At 41.9% G+C, this 20,229-nt stretch overlaps 1 protein-coding gene across 1 annotated transcript; it reads left to right on the top strand.

Moving 5' to 3' along the window:
• The first annotated feature begins 29 nt into the window (after positions 1-29).
• Positions 30-19,076, top strand: actn2b (actinin, alpha 2b). Its single transcript, XM_041948229.1, has 21 exons — positions 30-342; positions 4,089-4,203; positions 4,344-4,463; positions 4,584-4,670; positions 4,861-4,948; positions 5,352-5,430; positions 7,997-8,078; positions 8,296-8,381; positions 8,624-8,716; positions 9,062-9,292; positions 9,565-9,712; positions 10,038-10,188; positions 12,802-12,910; positions 13,722-13,862; positions 14,132-14,314; positions 14,637-14,771; positions 15,053-15,232; positions 15,469-15,615; positions 16,530-16,595; positions 16,694-16,852; positions 17,044-19,076. Exons 1-21 carry the CDS (start codon positions 214-216, stop codon positions 17,200-17,202), a joined length of 2,688 nt encoding a protein of 895 aa, XP_041804163.1. The 5' UTR covers positions 30-213; the 3' UTR covers positions 17,203-19,076.
• Positions 19,077-20,229: the final 1,153 nt, after the last annotated feature.

The raw sequence follows: 20,229 nt of genomic DNA, 5'->3' as shown, positions 1-20,229 counted from the left end.
ATTGTCACGTGACGCTCTAGTACTAATGATACCGTCGCTTGTTCATCTGTGGCAACCAGGGCCAGACGTCTGTCAGGTCGGGAGGACAAGGGCAAGCGTGAGAGAGTGAGAAAGAAGAAGCTCGGAGAAGAAGAAGAAGTCAGGGAACTTTTCAGCATTTGTTAATCCAGCTGTCCGTCGTGAAGTTTCGGGGGAACAGAAATTAACGGCACAATGATGATGACCCAGGTGGAGACAACGGTGCGCTATGATAATGGCTACGAGGAGGAGTACATGTTACAGGAGGAAGAGTGGGACAGGGACATGCTACTGGACCCTGCCTGGGAACAACAGCAAAGGAAAGTAAGTCAAAGAAGAAAACGCCTGTTTCAAAATAAAGAAAAGATTGAACTATGTTACGCACTGTGTGATGGATGCAAAGGAGAAAACTACGTTACTGTGTTGCTCATAATTACATTAAAAGTTTGCTTTCAAAGGTTATACAATCAAAGTAAATGTAGAAATAAGAGTTTATCCTCTGCCAGTAATCAGACAAGATAGTTTCAGACAACTTTGTAAGGACCACCGTCATTAGCCCACACTAAGGAGCTGAACATCCGGTAAAGCGTTTCAAAATAAAATACCCGCTGGTGAACCAAAGGTTTTCAGTGTCAAGTGAATTAAATGTGACAAATTAAAGTAAAACTGGTGTTTCTTTTACCAAAGACGCAAATTTAATAAGCATTTGTCTTCTGTAATTACTGTTTTGGTGGATACAGGACACTTAGCCGTTAGCAATTGTTCATTACAAAACCGTTAGAAATTGTTCTGATGTTACTTTCGAGGTAAGCTAAGTCAGCCAATTCAGACACCAAATCACATGAATTCTAAAAGTAAAAAATAATAAAACAGTGAACGAATGACATCAACTTTAGTCAGTCCTCTCGGTGCTGACATTAAACCGAAGTTATCTTCTAGCAGGTACCGATAGGTGGGGTACAAATACGAGCAAATTTGCTGTTTGCTCCGTGGCTCTCTGAAATCTAAGTAGGCAAAACTACATAATCTATAATGCGAAAAAAAAGTTAAACGTACGACTGGATTAATTGCCCCTCATCAACAGTTTACCTATAGGTTTATTTTGAAGGACAGCGTTACTCAGCTTCCGGCTTGGTTCTGGTTATATGTTGGTCTCTTGAAGCCAGGGTGGGAGGCTTGACGGACGGATGCGGTGGGTACCAGCTAACAATAGCTCTGCCTTCCAGCGGCTCTCCAGACTGTTGCCTCTCCACTGATACGCGCGGAATGCGAGCTGTCAACAGATGCTTCTAACACATGATGACGCTCTTGGGATTAGAATGGACGCTGCATCTAATTTTAACCTCGGGGCCAAAAGGCATTATAGTAGGGTTAATCCAGTGTCCTTGGTGCGGAATTCTTTTGTTTATAGAAACCATGCAGTGATATTGTACCAGCACACCAGCTCAACTCAATATAGCCTCGGCCTCCCACACTGTCAGTTGGTTTTAGGGTTTTAAAGAGTTGGCCTGGGCCTTAAACTGCAGGTCTTTGCACAACTGGAAGCCATCAGTGCCATGTCTGTAACCCTCTGTGGCCCCCACAGAGATGACAAAATTGTATTTTTGGTAACACAAGGCAGCAACACAGCAGCCAGGGCCCTGGTCCATATGCACAGCTATGTTTCCAGTGTTTATCTTTTTACTCATTATAATTTGGAGTTCACAGATGGACCTTGGTTCCGGGTGCAGCTGTTCAAAATGATCCGAAGTGATGAATAATGGTCTCATACAGTGACAGTATAGTGTTTCTTTTTTCCACTGGGATGAAGCTGTTCTTTGCCCAGCCTGCTTGTCATATACCGTATACTCCTGCTTGGCATTCCCAGTGTTGACACGCTTTTGTTTGCTGCATTAGGGACTGCTTTTAGTCGCTTTTCCCAAAGAATTTCTTAAATATCTTACCAAGATCAAGCCATGGTGCCACTTATTTTCTATCCTGCTATCCTGGTAGCTTTCCTTCAGTGCACACACTCTTATGTGGACCTTTTTTCATCCATCACCTTACTCTGGCAGGTTTATCAAGGAGATTGATAAAGCCTTCAGTGCCCATTCATGTTACAGAGACTGATACTCAGACTTAAGCCGAACCTGCACTGCCAAGGTGCTGTGTTACAATGAGTGAAAGTGCAGAAGTGTTATGGACATGTAATGACTATGCCAAGTCAGGGTGAAAGAAGTATGAGAAAACCAAACAATCCATTCGTAAGTCTGTCATTTTTAGATGTTCAACATTTATTTTCCATCCTCCCGCACACATCCTGCCGTCTCTGACCTAGAGAAGAACCAAAGGCATCGGCCAGCTCAGTGACAAGAGTTGGTCCTCGCTGGATGTGATTCATAAATATATTTAGCTTTAATCGTCACCGGTCAGTAGTGCTGAGAGGGAGGGTGAGAGGGTGGCGGGGGGGCTTGGAAAGTGGGCAGCAGGGTTCTACGTCTGGGCCTGAGTCAAATTTGGAGGACCAGTGCAGGCCACATTTTTAACAAGGAGGGCAGCAGTTCAATGTCACATACACCCTGTGGACTCGCTCAGTGTGGAATGTGATGGCCTTTACTCTAAAGCCTGTAATATTCTGTTTTTGCACCAGCACCCACAGGGGAAGTCCGAGTGGCCGGCTGGGCACCAGTATGCAATCCTGGGTACAAGGTTCTGTAAGAGTCACATTGGAAAATGTGCTAAAATATCTTTCTCAAGTAATGTTCTCATAAAACTTCTTGTGTAAAAATGCACTCATGTAAAAGTTAAAAGTAGCTCATATAACATTTTCACAGAGAAATAAGTTAAAAAAGATCCTGAGTTACTTCATAGAAAAATAAAACAGGATACATGTTATCTCTTATTCTGAAGATGAGAACACAAATGCGTCACTTTATTTTCTCAAAAACAGACGAATAAAGTGCCAAGAAATGCTAAATGAAATGAATCCTAATGTGAGAAATGCTAACGTAAAGTGAGCTTTTGCTCCTATTCTTTCCTGAGTGATTATTAGCTGCTGATGACTCTTTAATCAATGTTTTAGAATGGACTTGAAGCACCGTGCTTCCAAAACTGACTTTATAGGTACTTTAAAAAGGTACAAGCAGTCATTCAGACCCATTTGTTTTTGTGAAGGTGGAGAGTTAAAGAGCAAAAAAAGCTTACATTATATAGGCTGCAGTACCTATTGATCAGCTCATTGATTTAGGCACCTATAAAAAATGAAAAAAATAATTGATAGTTGCTGATAGCTTCCTGACTGTGCTTCCATCCCTTACCCATTCCTGTCTGTCTTCATACCTCAGCATAGTAAAGAGTGTGACCTGGAAGAGCAGCACACATGTACTGCGATAAAGCTATCACCCTGCAGCCGTAACCGACCACATTCGAAGTGGCAAAATAGTGACAGAAAGTGACGTGAGGGGAAAACTCGCTCTGTGTCCACGTGACATTTTCGCTCATGTTGACACGGCGAGACGTTTTGGCGTTTTTCCTCCCGGTCTCTTATCGTGAGGCACAGCAGAGCGGTCTAAATTTAACACCTTATATCGGTCGGAATGTGCTCTGTGGTCGGCGTCCAGCTTTCATCCGTACAGTGCCGAGCACTTTATAAAAATAGGAGGAGAAAGACAATGATCCTGCCTTCACTTGATTTGCAGTATTTCAGTCCACATGGTTGATCTGATGGTTGTTAACTGTGGAACTACAGGAGGAAAAAGTTGAAATTGGACACTAATGGGTCACTGGGGGTTAATCTGAAAATGTAGCACTGGTCAAAGAGGTTAACATCAATTCGGGATATCGTCTTATAGTGAGAGTTGTTAAGCTGTTAGCAGCCTGAGTTTGTTTAGGCCTGCTGCAGAGGGGAATTTCATGTTTATAGTGTAACCCAATTAGTGATATTTCTCCTTTTTTCTGCTTCCAATTATCAGCAGAGCTTCACAGGAAGTGCAGAAATAACAGTGATTTTCATGCACATAATAGTATTCATTTGTTGGGTGACATTTTATCAAATCCCATTTTATTTGACCTGAGTTTCCCTTTTCTGTTAGACCTTCACAGCCTGGTGTAACTCCCACCTGAGGAAAGCTGGTACTCAAATCGAGAATATTGAGGAGGACTTCAGGAATGGACTGAAGCTCATGCTGCTTCTGGAAGTTATCTCAGGTGAGATCTACACCTCGATGTTCCTTTCAGTGATTTATTCTTTGTGATACTTGGCCACTAGGAAAAAATGTCACATTTTATTCAGTTTTTTTGGTAGAGAGCGCATAAGGTGACTCTGTCGCATGATGTTGGGTTTGCAGGAGAGAGGTTACCCAAGCCAGACAGAGGGAAGATGCGGTTTCATAAGATTGCTAATGTCAACAAAGCGTTGGACTTCATCACAAGCAAAGGAGTGAAACTGGTCTCCATTGGAGCTGAAGGTAATTCTCCCTGTATATATGATTATTCTACAGGCCATCAGATGGCCAATATGAGCCCACAGTCAGATTTTATTATTCGCTGTAGTGCGAGCTGATTGTAACAGCTCGTTTGCCTTTCAGAGATTGTGGACGGGAACGTAAAGATGACTCTTGGAATGATCTGGACTATCATCCTCCGCTTCGCCATTCAGGACATTTCTGTGGAAGGTGAGATGGTGAAATCTAAAAAAAATCTAGTTCATTTTCTAACGACATTGTGTCCACTGAATGTAAACATGGAGACATAGAAAAGGTAAAGGGCAACGTCTAATGACATGTAAATTTGTGAGTTTTAGAAGCCTGTGCAGAATTGCAGTGTATGAAGTAACCTCTACCTGTGAATTCACTCTCTACTTAGAAACATCTGCCAAGGAGGGTCTCCTCCTGTGGTGTCAGAGAAAGACTGCCCCCTACAGGAATGTCAATGTCCAAAACTTCCACGTCAGGTAGGTGTTCAACACCAACTACTTTTCGTTTAGTCTTCAATGCTGTTTGGCTATAGCCATCTGTCCTCTCATTCTGTGCAGTCAGAGATGAGAAATGCTTGCACCGATTCCAAAATATTGTTTTTATTTCTTTTATGCATACAGGACAATTTATTATAAAAGGAAATATCACAGTATGATTGAGTTTGCACAGTAAAACAGTTCACCTGCATTATCTCAGTGCTAAGTTCTTCCTGAGTGTAAACCTGACTGTGAACAAAACAAAATATCCAAACTTGTATTCAAGTGCTGCTCTTCCTCTGATGGGTTATACTGGAGCTGGACTCCAGCAGCTACACCTCTGAGTCCAGTTTGCATGTTTTAAACTGACATGTTGGTTCTCTCTGCTCATGGGCCGGTGAAGCTGGAAGGATGGCCTGGCCTTCTGCGCCCTGATTCATAGACACAGACCCGACCTCCTCGACTACTCTAAGCTCAACAAGGTGGTTTCATTTGTAACCAGGATGCTGTGTTTCAGCCCCCGAACACTAACAGACTGATTTCCACCACATTAACACTCCTGTCACAGTGTGAATGGATGAAAACAAATACACACTGAACTCATGGCACTTTGGGCTACTTTTTATGCCGTACTTATGTTCCCGATTATTTCTAGGACTGCAGTTGTATGCCATCTTTTTGAGCCATTTCCTCTGCTAATGACTTGCAGTGCTCACCTTGTTGCCTTTTTTGTTGTCTGGGAACATGGAAGTGTTTGATTCAGACCTGATTACAAGATCTAGCAGGTCGTTGGGACTCCTGGGAATATTTATGGTGCTTTCGGATACACTTACAGCTGAAATATGTCCCGTTTTATTGACAGTGTGAATTATTTCAGATGAATGAAGGTGAATGCCGTAATGTTTGCTGTAGATAAACTGTGTGTTATTTGGCTAATGGATCTAACGTTACTTTAATCTATGGGTGTGTTTATTCTTCCCCGCATGAATGTTTTCATCCTAAGTGCATTCATTTAGTCTCACCTCATGCTTCATTATTCTCAGCTAAAGCAGGTTTCTTGCTACACTATTTCAGCAGTTAATTAGAAAGAAAAAGACTGTTCTCACTCTTCAAGCCTGCTTTTTGTGCGCCCCACTGTGCCGAATGCAACATTGGATATAATGATGCTGATATGTGGCCTCTGCTCGATGACACAAACCTAAATTGTGCTAAATATGCGCATAAAAGCAGGTCTGCTGTGAAACGTTTTTCAGGGCAAACAAAGCCACAGCTCGTGTAAGTGTTCCAGGTTTAATGGATGGCCTCAGTGTTTGTGTATAGACAGGTGAGGGCCTCAGTGAGCTGCGCTGTGTATTCGGAGAGCGAGAGAGCACAGCTGACAGCCCTCCTGTGTTTGTCAAATAACAGTAATGCACAAGAAAGGCAGCTTTTCCCTCCTGGAAGAAGGTGCTGTCTGAGCTGGATGTGAAGGCGGTGGCTGCTGGGGGAATACTTGAGGCTTCTCTCTTCCACTGACAAGTCTGTTTTGATATAAAACTGCAGGTTTTCTTTTTAGGATAAAAAAAAACGACAATCGAGATTTTGGCTGTGAGGTTTTTATCGTGATTTTATGCCATGAATGCCTGACGCACATTAGTTCACATTCATGAAAAACCACATTGATGAGCTCAAACAGAAAGATATACCTACATCAAGCCAAATTTGGCCAGCATACTGTGTACGGCTTGTGGGGAAACACCATGGCTGGTTAGGAAGAGTGACATTTTCATTTGTTTTGGAAACAGACAAGCTCACTTTTCACCACTCATCTCACTGGCCTGACTTGGAGTTGACCCTGAATAGTCTCAGAAACATGAGCCTAGTCCCTGCAGAGCTCAGGCTTAGCTTTACCTCAGCTATTGTCCACGCGGTCACGTAGTGTTCCCCAGTTAGAGGCTGCCGGACCTCATCGAAGCCAGGAAGATGTCTATGAAGTGATTACTGGCATATTTAAGCAGTCAATTCTGAAGTATCACTGCAAGGCTGGTGTTGATTTTCATAATTAGGAAAGGGCACTGAAGGAGAACATGAGGGATCAGGCACACAATCACATCTACCATATCTATTCCTCACTACTGCTTTTTCTCACTCTTTCGGTCTCTTTGACTCATATATTGTCACATTCAGTCACACCTCGACTTTTCACTTCTGCTCATGCTGCCAGCAGACAGTTGCATTGTGGGGCGGGCAGCTGTTAGTCTGGCTCCAGGTGAGCGCGTTGGTTAAGCTCGCAGTTTTACAGCCGGCTGAGACAGCTCTGGTCAGAGGCGCGCTCTCACGGAGCCCGTCCATTCATCCCTCCGTCCCATCATCAATTTACCACCCTATCCATCTATCTGCCCTGCAGCTGGCCCTGTCATGTAGTGTGCCAGCCCCCAGCCCCCTACCATTATGGAACAGTGGTACAGAGATGGGGACAATGGCAGCATGCGAGCATGATCCCTTTACCCCACTGTACTCACTCACCTCACTGACTGTCCCATCAGCAGTGAAGGGTTCACAGTCAGCTGTTGGTCTAATGCACCTCTCCCGCTCTGTTAAAACACTTGATTTCTCCTTCACTCGTGTGAAAAAGCTCATTTCTTTGGTTAAATCTGTCATTTCAAGGCATATATACTGTATATTGTAGAGGTAAATTGTTTTCTGGTGTAATCTATCAGTCTATTCTTTTACTACCTGATTTATTATGCCAGGTTATTATAATAGTATAGTCATTCGAGTAAGTGCTGATGTAAAAATAATGGGTAACTGCTGGTTGTGGATTCAGAAATTTGAAGGTTTGCTCGCCTTTGCTGTCTTCTCTCATCTCAAAGACCTGTGATAAAAACCCTTTAATGCCAGTCGTAGGTTTTTGTGCAGCAGCCCTCTCAAATATAAATTTAAAACGAGTGCATGTACAGTCGGTGAACAGGGAGTACGATGTGTCCACCATAGCAGGGAGGTCAGCGCGGTGGCATTTTAAGACCAGCATTGCTGTTCACTGATGTAGAATTGTGTGTCTTTATTTAGGATGATCCTCTGGGGAACCTGAACCTGGCTTTTGACATAGCTGAGAAACACCTGGACATTCCCAAAATGCTGGACGCAGAAGGTAATGTTTTGTGGATTAGATGGACCCACTTTGAGTTTACAGACTATAATGTTCAACTTTCTCACATATTGTTGTTTGAAATGTGTGTGTGCAGTATAAAGCTCACTGTGCTGCTTCTGTCTCCTTCCATTCTCCAAAGTAATTTTCCACTTTTTTGATTTTTCATCTTTTTCTTCCTTTCTATCACCTTGAATTTTCCTCCCTCTCAATGTCACAGATATCATCAACACCCCCAAGCCCGATGAAAGAGCTATCATGACCTACGTGTCCTGCTTTTACCATGCTTTTGCTGGAGCTGAGCAGGTAAAGTGGTTGAATCTGTCTCCTTACCATTCTATTTTTAAATAAATGAGCTATCCTTCGTGTGCGTATGTATTTTGAGAACAGAGTTAGGTGCATGAATCTATTGACTGTTTGATCATTCTGAGCAACACATCGATTATGAGGGTAATGTTATTAGAGATATTGAAAGGATCAATGGGAGCGTGGCCCGCTGTGCTACTTTCCTTTTGTAATTACAATATTGTCGTGCCCTGTGCTCTCAGGCAGAGACGGCTGCCAACAGGATCTGCAAGGTCCTCGGGGTAAACCAGGAGAATGAGAAAATGATGGAGGAGTATGAGAGACTGGCTAGTGAGGTAAAGCATGGTTAAAAATTTCATTAAAAAAAAACAACTATTTATATCCTCTTGTATTACGATGACTCTTTGTGAAATGAAACCTTGGATTTTTCAAAGCAAAATTTACTGAAACATTAGAGCCTTTGTGGATAAGGGATGTATACGGTCCATGTTACACAAAACTTAGTCCTCTGTTTATTAGATGAAAGCAGTTCAAAGTAATAGAATTCAGTCTGACTTTCACTCATTGCTGCAATTAGCGCAAACCCTGAAGAAGAAAAATCAGCAGTCTCCCTTCACACGCTGCTATCTTAACATGGAGCTCTCTTGCCTCTCCACTCGTTCCCATGTTGTGTTTCCCAGCTGCTGGAGTGGATCCGCCGCACCACTCCCTGGCTGGAGAACCGGACCCCAGAGAAGACCATGGCAGAGATGCAGCGGAAGCTGGAGGACTTCAGGGACTACAGACGCCAGCACAAGCCCCCTAAGGTGCAGGAGAAGTGCCAGCTGGAAATTAACTTCAACACCCTGCAGACCAAGTTGCGCATCAGCAACCGCCCTGCCTTCATGCCCTCTGAGGGGAAGATGGTATCTGTAAGTCATGACTCCAGATTCTTTCTCTGCTTGTAATTCAACCGTGAAAGAAGCGATAATGGTTGCATGCACCACTGTTTATGTCAAGTCTCATGGCAAATGCTTTAGTGGTTAGCAAGTTGTGACAGTCTACCAGTAGAGGGTGGTTTGTTTCACTTTTTTTTGCACCTTCAAATAATATTTAGTTTATCAGATTTTCTTATTTGCCAGGGAAGAATCAACTCCAAACATCTTAAGTGAGTCAGTTTAAACTGTGATTTTTTTTCATTCAGGACATAGCCAGTGCATGGCAGGGCCTGGAGCAGGCAGAGAAAGGCTTCGAGGAGTGGCTCCTTACAGAGATCCGTCGGCTGGAGAGGCTGGACCACCTGGCTGAAAAGTTTCGCCAGAAAGCCACCAGTCATGAGAACTGGGCCAGCGGTCAGTTGTAGTTGCTTTGCTCTCTGTCTCTCACTGCTACAGTATGTTTCTAGGTCTGCATGCTTATCTCTTCATCTTGATTTTTTAGCTCCCAGCTTATCTACAAGCATCTGTATTCCTGCTTTTCTCCCTGCCTTTCAGTGTCTGTCCTTTAACCTAGCAGTTTGTTACTAATGAGATTTAATTAAGCGTTTGAGAGTGTCCAGTGCAATCAGCCTGAAGAGGACTGAAACAGGCCATTTTCTCCATATAAGGCCTGTATTTAGATCTAACCTGCTAATCATGTTGTTGTTCCTCTCTCTCTCTGCATACGTGCGATGTTCAGGTAAAGAACTGATCCTCTCCCAGAAGGACTATGAAACAGCCACCCTGACAGAAATCAGAGCATTGCTTCGAAAACATGAGGCCTTTGAGAGTGACTTGGCAGCCCACCAGGACAGAGTGGAGCAGATTGCCGCCATTGCACAGGAACTTAAGTACGTACTCCTTTTAACAGACGTTTGCAGTTATGTGTCACGGGGGCACGGGAGTGTGTTGTCCCTCCTGCCAAACACAACATCACAGTGGGGGCTAATAGCAAAATCAACTAATGCAATCTTGTTTTCTGTTTCTGTCTTGTAAATCATTGCAAAATATTATTTTAACAGCATTTTGGCTTTCAACACTATATAACCTACAGGGATGACTGCCTGGATAGATTATGGATGACAAGCAACAAAAGACATGTGCACAACACAATGCTGCACTCACACAGACTGTGCAGTAGTTCAGTGGTTCCAGAAACATCTGCTGCCTTTGTTCACATTTGAGACAGCTGATGAAGAAGAAAGTAGGAGACAAGCAGTGCAGAAAATAATTTGGAACAATGTGAACCCACTGTCTCTAAAGTGATGAATGCGAACAAAAGAAAAGTCTTCATGTAAATTACTTAAACCCTCTTCTTCTCAGCACTCATCACTGCAGTGTATCTCAGTAGATGGGTGGAGGGTGTGGTTTACAGGCATGCTGACATTTTCAATCAGCAGTCAATGAAGAACACCTGTTCAGGAATACCTTCTCGTTCTGGGATTGGCCACAGAGTATTTCCTGTTTCAAATTTAAGCGGTGCTGCGAGAGAGGAAGATATCATTTCAGCTGACAAGCAAAATGGCCATGTGGTTTCCTGCAAGGTATGTGACAGTTGCCTGTGTTTGTGTGTTATTTTTGATTAATGGTTTGTTTTACTCCAGTGTTTGACTGTACTGTTTTCTCTTTCAGTCAGTTGCTCCTTGTTGCACTGTCAAGCTGGAATGTCCTGTGCCTTCCTGCTAAAAGCAGTAAGACCATCACTGCATATAGACTATAAAAATACTGAGTGTTAAACTCTATTTTATCACATGCTTCCTTACCTTATTAAATTTAACCTTTTCTCCCCCCCCCCCCAGTTTGGAGCCAGCATGGTCCAAATGAGGGCAGTCTCACTAACATGGAGGTGTCTCCTGGCCTCTATAGCTCATCCCAAGGTGCTCCTGCTCAGCCTTCCGGTGTAAATCACCCTGCTGTCTCATTCTTGTATATACCAGCGAGGAACAGGGTGTATTCTAGTCCTGGAACCTATCCTGCAAACCCTTCTTCAGGCGTGTCTGGTGTGACAACATGGACCCCTGGTTTTGGTCAGGATCCTGCGGAAGAATCTGTGACTCGCTACACCGTGTCAAGAACATCTCAGCCCTTACCTAACATTGGCCTTCCTCCCCCTCCACCTTTGTTCCAGGCAGGTGAGCTTGAGACCTATAACGAGAACTTGGAGCATGGTAGCTCAGAAATGGAAACTGAAGAGTTAAGCTTTATGCCACCACCACCTGTTCCACATCAGGGACCTGGCTTTCAGGCTGGTGAGCTGAATGAATACTCATCTGTCTTGGAGCATGGAAATGAAGCGAGGGAAACGGAAGAACAAGGTTTCATGCCTTTCCATTCCTCAGCTCCACGGGGGGCTGAGGGTTTGTCGGCTGCTTCCAAATCTGAAGGCCCCATGCAGCCAGTGTCACAAGAAATGGGACCAAACGAGTACTACCTCTTCTTGACCGGCCAGCTTCCTCCTGGCACAGTCTCTCACTTCGCGTCAGACTATGAGTCTGGCATAGACCACTGGAGTGAAGTCCATTATGAGAAATACTATCCTGTGTCTCAAGATTCAACCATTCCCACACAGACTCAGGAGGTTCCCAGAGATGGAGTCTGGCAGCAGCCCCAGTACTCCGTCAAAGCTTAACTAGGACTGGAAGTCTTAGATCGACTTGACAGATCAGTGTAAAGGCAGCTCTCAGGGAAACCCTGCATTTTATTCAAATGTAACCTGTCAGTTTTTCATCCTGAAAGTTAAATAAAATGCAAAATGAACACTTGGAGTTTTGTGTTTTCTGTGGGTTGGCTGGCCTCTGCCCTCTTGACACTTTTTTTTTTTTTTTTTTTTTTTTAAAGCTTTGTTAAACCAGGATTCAAATTTCAGGTTCTGGATTTAAACTTTTTAAACCCAGTAAACATGATGGGAGCAGATCCTCAACAGTGTTAAATCCAACATAGTCAAGAGTCATGACAAGGGCTCAGGTCAAGACAATGATGCCTTCAGGCTCAACCTGAGATGTTCTGCTCATACCCTGAGCTTAAAATTTTATCTTAGCGCCTACAACTCTAAGATGACACTAATTTAAGTCTTAAAATGGTTTCAACTTAAGACTTGACTGCCTGTTGCTGTGACTTTACCTTTCTGGCACCAAAAAATGAGAAGAGCCTATTGTGAAAGTAATTTTCAGGCCTATTTTTGAAACTAAGTATCAAACTTGCACATGTGGTTTCATTTCTCAACTGCTAGGATGGCAGTGCACAATATAATTTTACACTGAAACTTTAGCAGTCTCTTTTAATCCTAAATCGTTTGTAGTTGGAAGTTTAAAATTTTCCATAATGGCAGTCTAACTTTGTGCTCAATTGCTGCTTTTTACACTCTTAGCTATCCAGTTTTTGTTTGACACCTAAATGCCTGGGGAACACTATAAAGCTCTTTCCCACAACTGAAACAAACCCCAGTACGTGCTTTGTTTTTCCAGTGAGCTGGATTACCACGATGTAGCTGCTGTGAACCAACGCTGCCAGAGCATCTGTGACTTGTGGGACAAGCTGGGAACCCTGACTCAGAAGAGGAGAGAGGCACTGGAGGTGAGGGCAACAATCATGGCCAATAATAAAGACAATTAAAATGACTCTGAATTAAACTGAAAGTGGATAAAACATATCCATGTCCAGTTTTTCACACAGGATCTCCTAAAACTTGAAGGATTAATTTCTTTTCTCATGTTGGGATGAGGTGGTAAGTCCTCCCACAAGAGTGTGCTAATGTTCCACATGAACTACAATAGTTACAGAATGAACTTGCATCAAAGTCCAACTCAATCAAAATGGCAGAGTAAGCATATTTAGCTGCCTGTCATTGACATTTGAACAGTGAAGGCAAAGCTGATTGATGAGGAGAGATAATTGGATCCCCTCTAAAATCCTGACCCAGATAGGATGTTAAAATGGGAGGGGGGGTAAAAGGAGAAATAGATGTAAGAGTCCTGTCCATGAAGTGACTGGCTGAAAGCCCACTAGCCACTTCCTCTGATCCATGCTGGCAATTCCAGACCTGCAAATGTGTGAGGGCCTGGGAAAAGGGCCAAGGATTAAGTCTGAATGACAGGGACAGGGGTCTGTTTTCCTCTGTCCTCCACTCGCCTCCATCCTCTGCTGAGAGGAGGGACTCGGTCAGGAAAAATCTAGCCACAGTTAGGGGTTAACAAGGCCATACCAATGTTATGCACCCTGGGATTAGTCATCAAAACAGGTGAGGCGATCTTTGTTTTGGGTTTTGTATGTGAGATATGAAGATGATGACTCTTCAGTTCAGGGTAGAGCTGAGCTATACACGTAATGTGTTTTTCAGGATTTTAAAAATATACAACAGATATGTGTTATCTTGTAATCCTCTCAGCGGACAGATAAGCTGCTGGAGACTATTGATCAGCTGTTCTTGGAGTTTGCCAAGAGGTCTGCTCCTTTCAACAACTGGATGGAAGGAGCCATGGAGGATCTGCAGGACATGTTCATAGTGCATACTACTGAAGAGGTCCAGGTAGACGTACTCAAAGCACTGCAGACTCACTCTTACTGAAATATGTGAGATAATAGTTTCAATTCAGTGTTGCTGCAGTTAAAAAGTCCAGTTAAGATTAATCTGCTCACTATTCTCCCAAGATTATGATTAATATCTGCATGTTTTATGTTATATAGGGAGTAATGTCGGTAGATCTGTCACACCCAAAAGAAAACCACATAATGATATCACAAAAAATTGAAATTGTAATTAAAATTGTGATAAAAACTTCCCTTTTTCCATTCCAGAGTCTAATCGCTGCTCATGAGCAGTTCAAAGCTACTCTACCCGAGGCGGATGCAGAGAGACAGGCCATCTTGGGAATCCACAGTGAGGTGCAGAAAATTTCCCAGAGCTATGGGATCAAGGCCAACCTTATCAACCCCTACAGCACCATCACAATCGAGGAGCTTCTCAACAAGTGGGAAAAGGTAGCTACAGCCTTAAAACTCATTTATAGACTCATATATTGAGGAATAAAGTCATTATTCAGATAGTGACTGCCTGGCTATATAAAAGCATTAATTATGGAATATGAAGAAGAAGTGCAGGATCTGTATTGTAGTGACAAAGTAAAGAAGTGCTGCTCTAATGTTTTATCACTTAGTTGAAAGACTCAGTCCCTGTAAGTATTAAAGCATATACTCCAAATATACTTGCACCATTATGTTTAATGTTCAGCTCTTTTCAGGAGGAGCCGTTTTCTTACAATTACACATAAGCTCTCTGTGCGTGCATGTCTATGTTTTCTAGGTGAAGAAGCTGGTTCCTCAGAGAGATGGCGCCCTCCAGGAGGAGATGGCACGCCAGCATGCCCATGAAAGGCTGAGACGACAGTTTGCTGCCCAGGCTAATCTCATTGGACCCTGGATACAGGCCAGGATGGAGGTTAGACATACAGGCTTCATAAGCAATTTGACATTCATCTCCATCTAATCAAATAAAGACCTAAAAGGGAAGATAATTGTATTCAAATGCAGTGGAGGTACAATGATGGTGGCTTTCCTGATAATTATGATAATTTAATAATGGCAAGTATTATTATTATACACAAATCTTTCTTCATCAAATGCTATATGTCCTGACAGAATTGACTCTTAGCCACAGGTAAATGAGCTTTGTATCATTTACACTGGTCTAAAAATTAAGTTGACCTTGTTGCGTGACAGGAAATTGGGCGCTGCTCCCTGGAGGTAGGAGGCACCCTGGAGGACCAGATGACCCAGCTGAAGCAATTTGAGCACGTCATTGTTGCTTACAAGCCCAACATCGACAAGTTGGAGGGAGACCACCAGCTGATCCAGGAGTCACTGGTGTTTGATAACAAACACACCAACTACACTATGGAGGTACAGGACAGTGGCAGACAGCGTTACACAACTGTGCATATGCACGGAGCGGTGTATGTGCAAACATACACACATGCTCCTACATAAGATACTCATTGAGGCTCTGAATGGATACTAAGATTCACAATTGTGTAAATTTATATATCAACATACTTTTAGACATCCAGGTTTTAAATCAAACTGCTCAAGGTTCAAGCTTCTGTGTTAACACATCTGCTCTGTCATCACATCAACAGCATATCCGTGTCGGGTGGGAGCTGCTCCTCACAACCATCGCCCGAACCATCAACGAGATTGAGACCCAGATCTTGACCCGGGATGCCAAAGGCATCAGCCAGCAGCAGATGAATGAGTTCAGATCCTCTTTCAACCACTTTGACAGGGTACAGCTCTCTACCAATTTCCCGTCCTTTTTTTCCTCCATGTGAGTGACTGATCGAAAGCAATCTGAGCGAATCAGAGCGGGGGTGGTGGTCCTGTGATTGTGAGCGCCTTGACCAAACTGTCCTCTCTAGAGAGGTGTTTGTGTGAAGATGCTGAATTCTTACCAGACCCAGGAGTTCAGCAGAGACCCTGCATTTGACCTGAAGCGAATCCTGGTGGATGAAAATCCTCCTTTGCCAAATTACCACAAATAACGCGTTATAAACAAGAGCTGCTATTGTACTGTGGAATATTGAGTCATGTTTAGCTATATTTTAATCTTTGATGAAAGTGCAACATGGATGACTTATTCAAGCATGCTCCCTCATTTTATTCAAGCTCTGTCTGTATTCCACAGACTGCCTCTGCCTCACCATGCAGGAGTAACAGCATGGATAATACACCTGACAAATACAAACTTCAAAGTGGCAAAATATTTCTCTGTGCTTCTGTCCAGATAAGACCATTTTGTGTCAGTGTATAAATGACTTGCATGCACAGTTGCAGTCTGTGCGTGCAAGTATGCAGCATGTAAAACATTACAATCACTTCTTTCTTTCTTCTTAAGCTCTCAGTCTGCTTTTATCATGAAGTCTTTGGCATCTTTATTTTCTTATCAGAAAAGCTAAAACATTAGGCAGCATTCTTCCTCAGAGTTATTTATTTTATAGTGCAAAATGTCTAATTGTCAGTGTCAGATTTAGAAAACGTGCACACTGCATATGCCCTACAATATTGCTGTCATATTTAATATTTTATTCACAGGCATGTTGTGCTGTATGTTATGAACTTGTGCCTCTGTTCAGCTTTAAATCTTTTCCCTTTCCTCCGTATTTCCTGTATGGGACACCTGAAATTTGGCTCCCGACTGTAGAAGAAGAACGGAGCAATGGACACTGATGACTTCAGAGCCTGCCTCATCTCTATGGGTTATGACTTGGTATGGCATTTCAAAATGTGGGTGGGTGGATGGGGCTATGTTATCAGCTGCTCTATTTACTGTACAAAAATCTTTTCGTCCATTCATGTCTTTCTCAGGGAGAGGTGGAATTTGCCCGTATAATGATGCTGGTGGACCCCAATGCGACTGGAATCGTCTCTTTCCAGTCTTTCATTGACTTTATGACCAGAGAGACAGCTGACACAGACACTGCCGAGCAGGTTGTGGCATCCTTCCGGATCCTGGCAACTGACAAGGTGTGTTTTAGGGTAGTGTGATTTACTGGCATATGGGCAGCTATTCTTAGCCAACACTAATCTGCTCTATTCCAGTCATTATTTCCAAGTATTTGCACCGGCATGTTGATTTATGATCTACAGTGTTTTTCACAAGCTTAAATTGGAAAAGGAGAGCATGTGTGAAGTACATTTTCTTTTCGCCACTGCAGCCCTACATACTAGTGGAGGAGCTGAGGAGAGAACTCCCCCCTGAACAAGCAGAGTATTGCATCATGAGGATGCCGCCTTACAGTGGCCATGGAGCACCACCAGGAGCACTGGACTACACTGCCTTCTCCACTGCCCTCTATGGAGAGAGCGACCTTTAACTGACGAGAAAACCTTTTATTTACTGACCGTTTACCTAACCCCCCCATATTTAGATGAATTTAAGAAATCTACAAGAAAGTTGGATCAAATATGTTGAATGAAATGTGTTTGTGACCAGGTTTTTGTTGATTAGTTTTGTGAAGCATTAGACGGTCTACAATCATGCTGGGCATCATCACGTGTCTTGGTCCTTTTGTGTCCTCTTGGTTAAAAGATGCCCCCTAAACAGAAAATGCCGTGCTCAAATGATATTGAAACAATGCATTGCACATTTTATCTTGTGTGTTTTGGTATTTGTGCAGAAAGAGGGGTTCTGTGAAAAATACTCCCGTGAAAAATACAGATCACTTAATACGACAACAGGATCATGGTGTTTCCTTAGTTTATCAGTTGAAAAAATTAGACATGAGAGTCCTGTTTCGTCTAGCAATGCCATGTATTGTTTTCATATTTCCTCGCAGTGCCTTTGTTTTGGGAGTCTTCCGATAAAGCATTCTGAGATGTTTAAAATGAATTGCGGTCGGCAAAAGCAATTTTAGACCTGCTGCCATTCAATAATAAACAGTGTAGAAAATGGGTTTCCAAAAGGCCAAAAATATACAATATCAACAAAGGACAAGTGGAGAAACCACATGAATGCAAAAGTAAATGTTTACAATCATTCAGCAGTAAAAAGGCAGAGAACATGGAAGAGTGAATGTGCAGTATTCACAAGTAATACTTTTCAAGATAAAACATTTTCTTAGGCAGCAACATACAGTACATGCTAGTGTTTACGTGTGCCTAGAAGTAAGCACAATAAGCCAAAATAAATATGCTAAGAAGAAAATAAAGATTAAATAAAGCACAATATGTCAAGTCCTCATTGATCCCACGTAGGAAAAATATGACCAGAATGAAATATAGATGTCCATGGTGGTAGTATACATCAAAAACCTCTCCTGTCTGCATTTGTGCTTTATGATACATGTTTTGTCCAGAATCTTTTTATAGATACTTTTCTGTTTTGTCTTTTGGCCATCAAAGTCATCATGTGGGCATTCTTCTGTCTTTTCCCAATTATTGTCTCAGATGTGTATGCACTCTTTTGCTTGCACCTGCCAGAGGTGGTTTTGGCTTAAAAGGCATCACTTATGAAACGCCATAAATAGCCATCTTTGTGTAACACATGTTTAATGTGTGCTCACTAAATATGTTTACTTTTGTGGTCAAGTTTGTTTCCATTTGTCCTTTCTTGGTTCTGTATATTTTTGGCCGTTTTGTATATTCATGTTTTATCCCAGTATTGACAAAGAATTTCCACACTGTCACAAATGGATTGTTTAAATATACAGCAGTCATAATGATTTAGCCAAAATGTGCTGGTTCCCTACGTGCTCATAACACATGATGCTAACACACATTATTTTCTGCTAAAACAATCTTTATGCAATGCTCTTAATGAAATAGAATGATAAATCAAATGGTTTGTGTTCTTGATTTCACACAAGCAATTTATGAAACATGCCAGAGTGCTTGAATACGATCGAATTTATAATGGAATTTTCTGTGAAGAGGATCGTGGGCCACTTCACACAAACTGAACACAAGGCACTGCAGCACATTATTAACTTAATACTCCTATTTAGATGCAAGCTATCCCCAGTAAAAGAAAAGTTGCTTTGGATACCACTGATCTCTATAGATCCAAGAGGTGCTGTCTTGTGGTGAAAGCTTTGATTTGTTGTATTGTGGTAAGAAAAAATAAAGATACTCAGGCAGTACAGTACATTTGCTGGCTCTGTTATCAAAGAATTCAGTGAGTTAAACTTTGTATTTGATATTTGAGGGCAATGGGTTAATTAAATTGTTTGTGACTAATTCAAACATGTATTTCAACCTGATAAATTATTGCTTGTATTATGTCTTTAATTTGCAGTTTGTCACTATTTTGGAAAATGTTTAAAGCCCCATCAGTACTGGTTATAGAAATAGCAACACAACAAGCCTTTATTTTCATTTGTCATCAAGTTTCAATGTGCCAAATTCTTTATATCTGTATTAGATTACAATTAACAATTATGTGATGACATACATTACATTAGATACTGTACAATATGACTGGGAGAAGATACTGGTGAGATGGATGTATTCGCAGTGCTTGGAGAGCTGCATTGTAAGTATAGTTTAACAAGCTAAGAATTACGTCAATATGCTTGTCTTAAGACCAGAGCTAACCTCATCAAAACTACATAACTTGGTAAAATACTTCAGACTTTGTAGAAAAGTGACATCTGCAATGCCATCTTCAGAGGCTGCAATTATTCCTTTAGCCCATAATATGAAATTGTTTGATGGAAAGATCAGTGTGTTAATGATTTAGCTTTTTGATTGAGCAACGCCTCTCAGGATCGAAAATTTAAAAAAGGACCTCTGGATGGCATTACCGAACGGGTCAGTGAATCAAAAAATTCAATAGGCCTCTTTCTCTTTGAGGAGCTTGAATGTGGTCAGCAAATGTCACTGCAATACACTATCTAATACAGTATCTTTTGTTGTCATGGAATTTTGGTACAACGGTGGCACAGGTCATGAAACCAAAATGGACAGGCATCTTCTTGGGATAATGAAGCCGTCAGTGAATTTTATTGTATTTTCCTTATTAGATTTTTAGATTTTGTGAACAAGTGGAACTTTTGTTGTTGAATTCAGTCATAGATGATTACAAAAAAAAAGTGAGCTCTGCCTACTTACTGGCAAACGTAGATCAATACAGAAGACTCAGGTTTCAAGTTATAAATGAGAGAAAGATTATTTACTTGGGTTTGAATGAAGCAGTTCTATAAATTACATGCATATTACAAAGAAAACATTGTGCTTAATAGGAAACTTCCTAATAAACTCTGAAGAAAATTAGCCTTAATTAAATTAAGAATTTTTTATGTAATTATCTTGAGCACAAAAGTTCTTCTGAAATGATATCCAATTACCAGGCTATTAAAGTATTATCTAAAGCACTGGGAATTGGTGCTATTTGAAGCATTACA

This window comes from Chelmon rostratus, chromosome 11 (genome assembly GCF_017976325.1).
Source record: "Chelmon rostratus isolate fCheRos1 chromosome 11, fCheRos1.pri, whole genome shotgun sequence".
NCBI classification, from domain to species: Eukaryota; Metazoa; Chordata; class Actinopteri; order Chaetodontiformes; family Chaetodontidae; genus Chelmon; species Chelmon rostratus.
The sequence above is the reverse complement of the archived record's forward strand: the minus strand, read 5'-3'. Positions and strand labels throughout refer to the sequence as shown.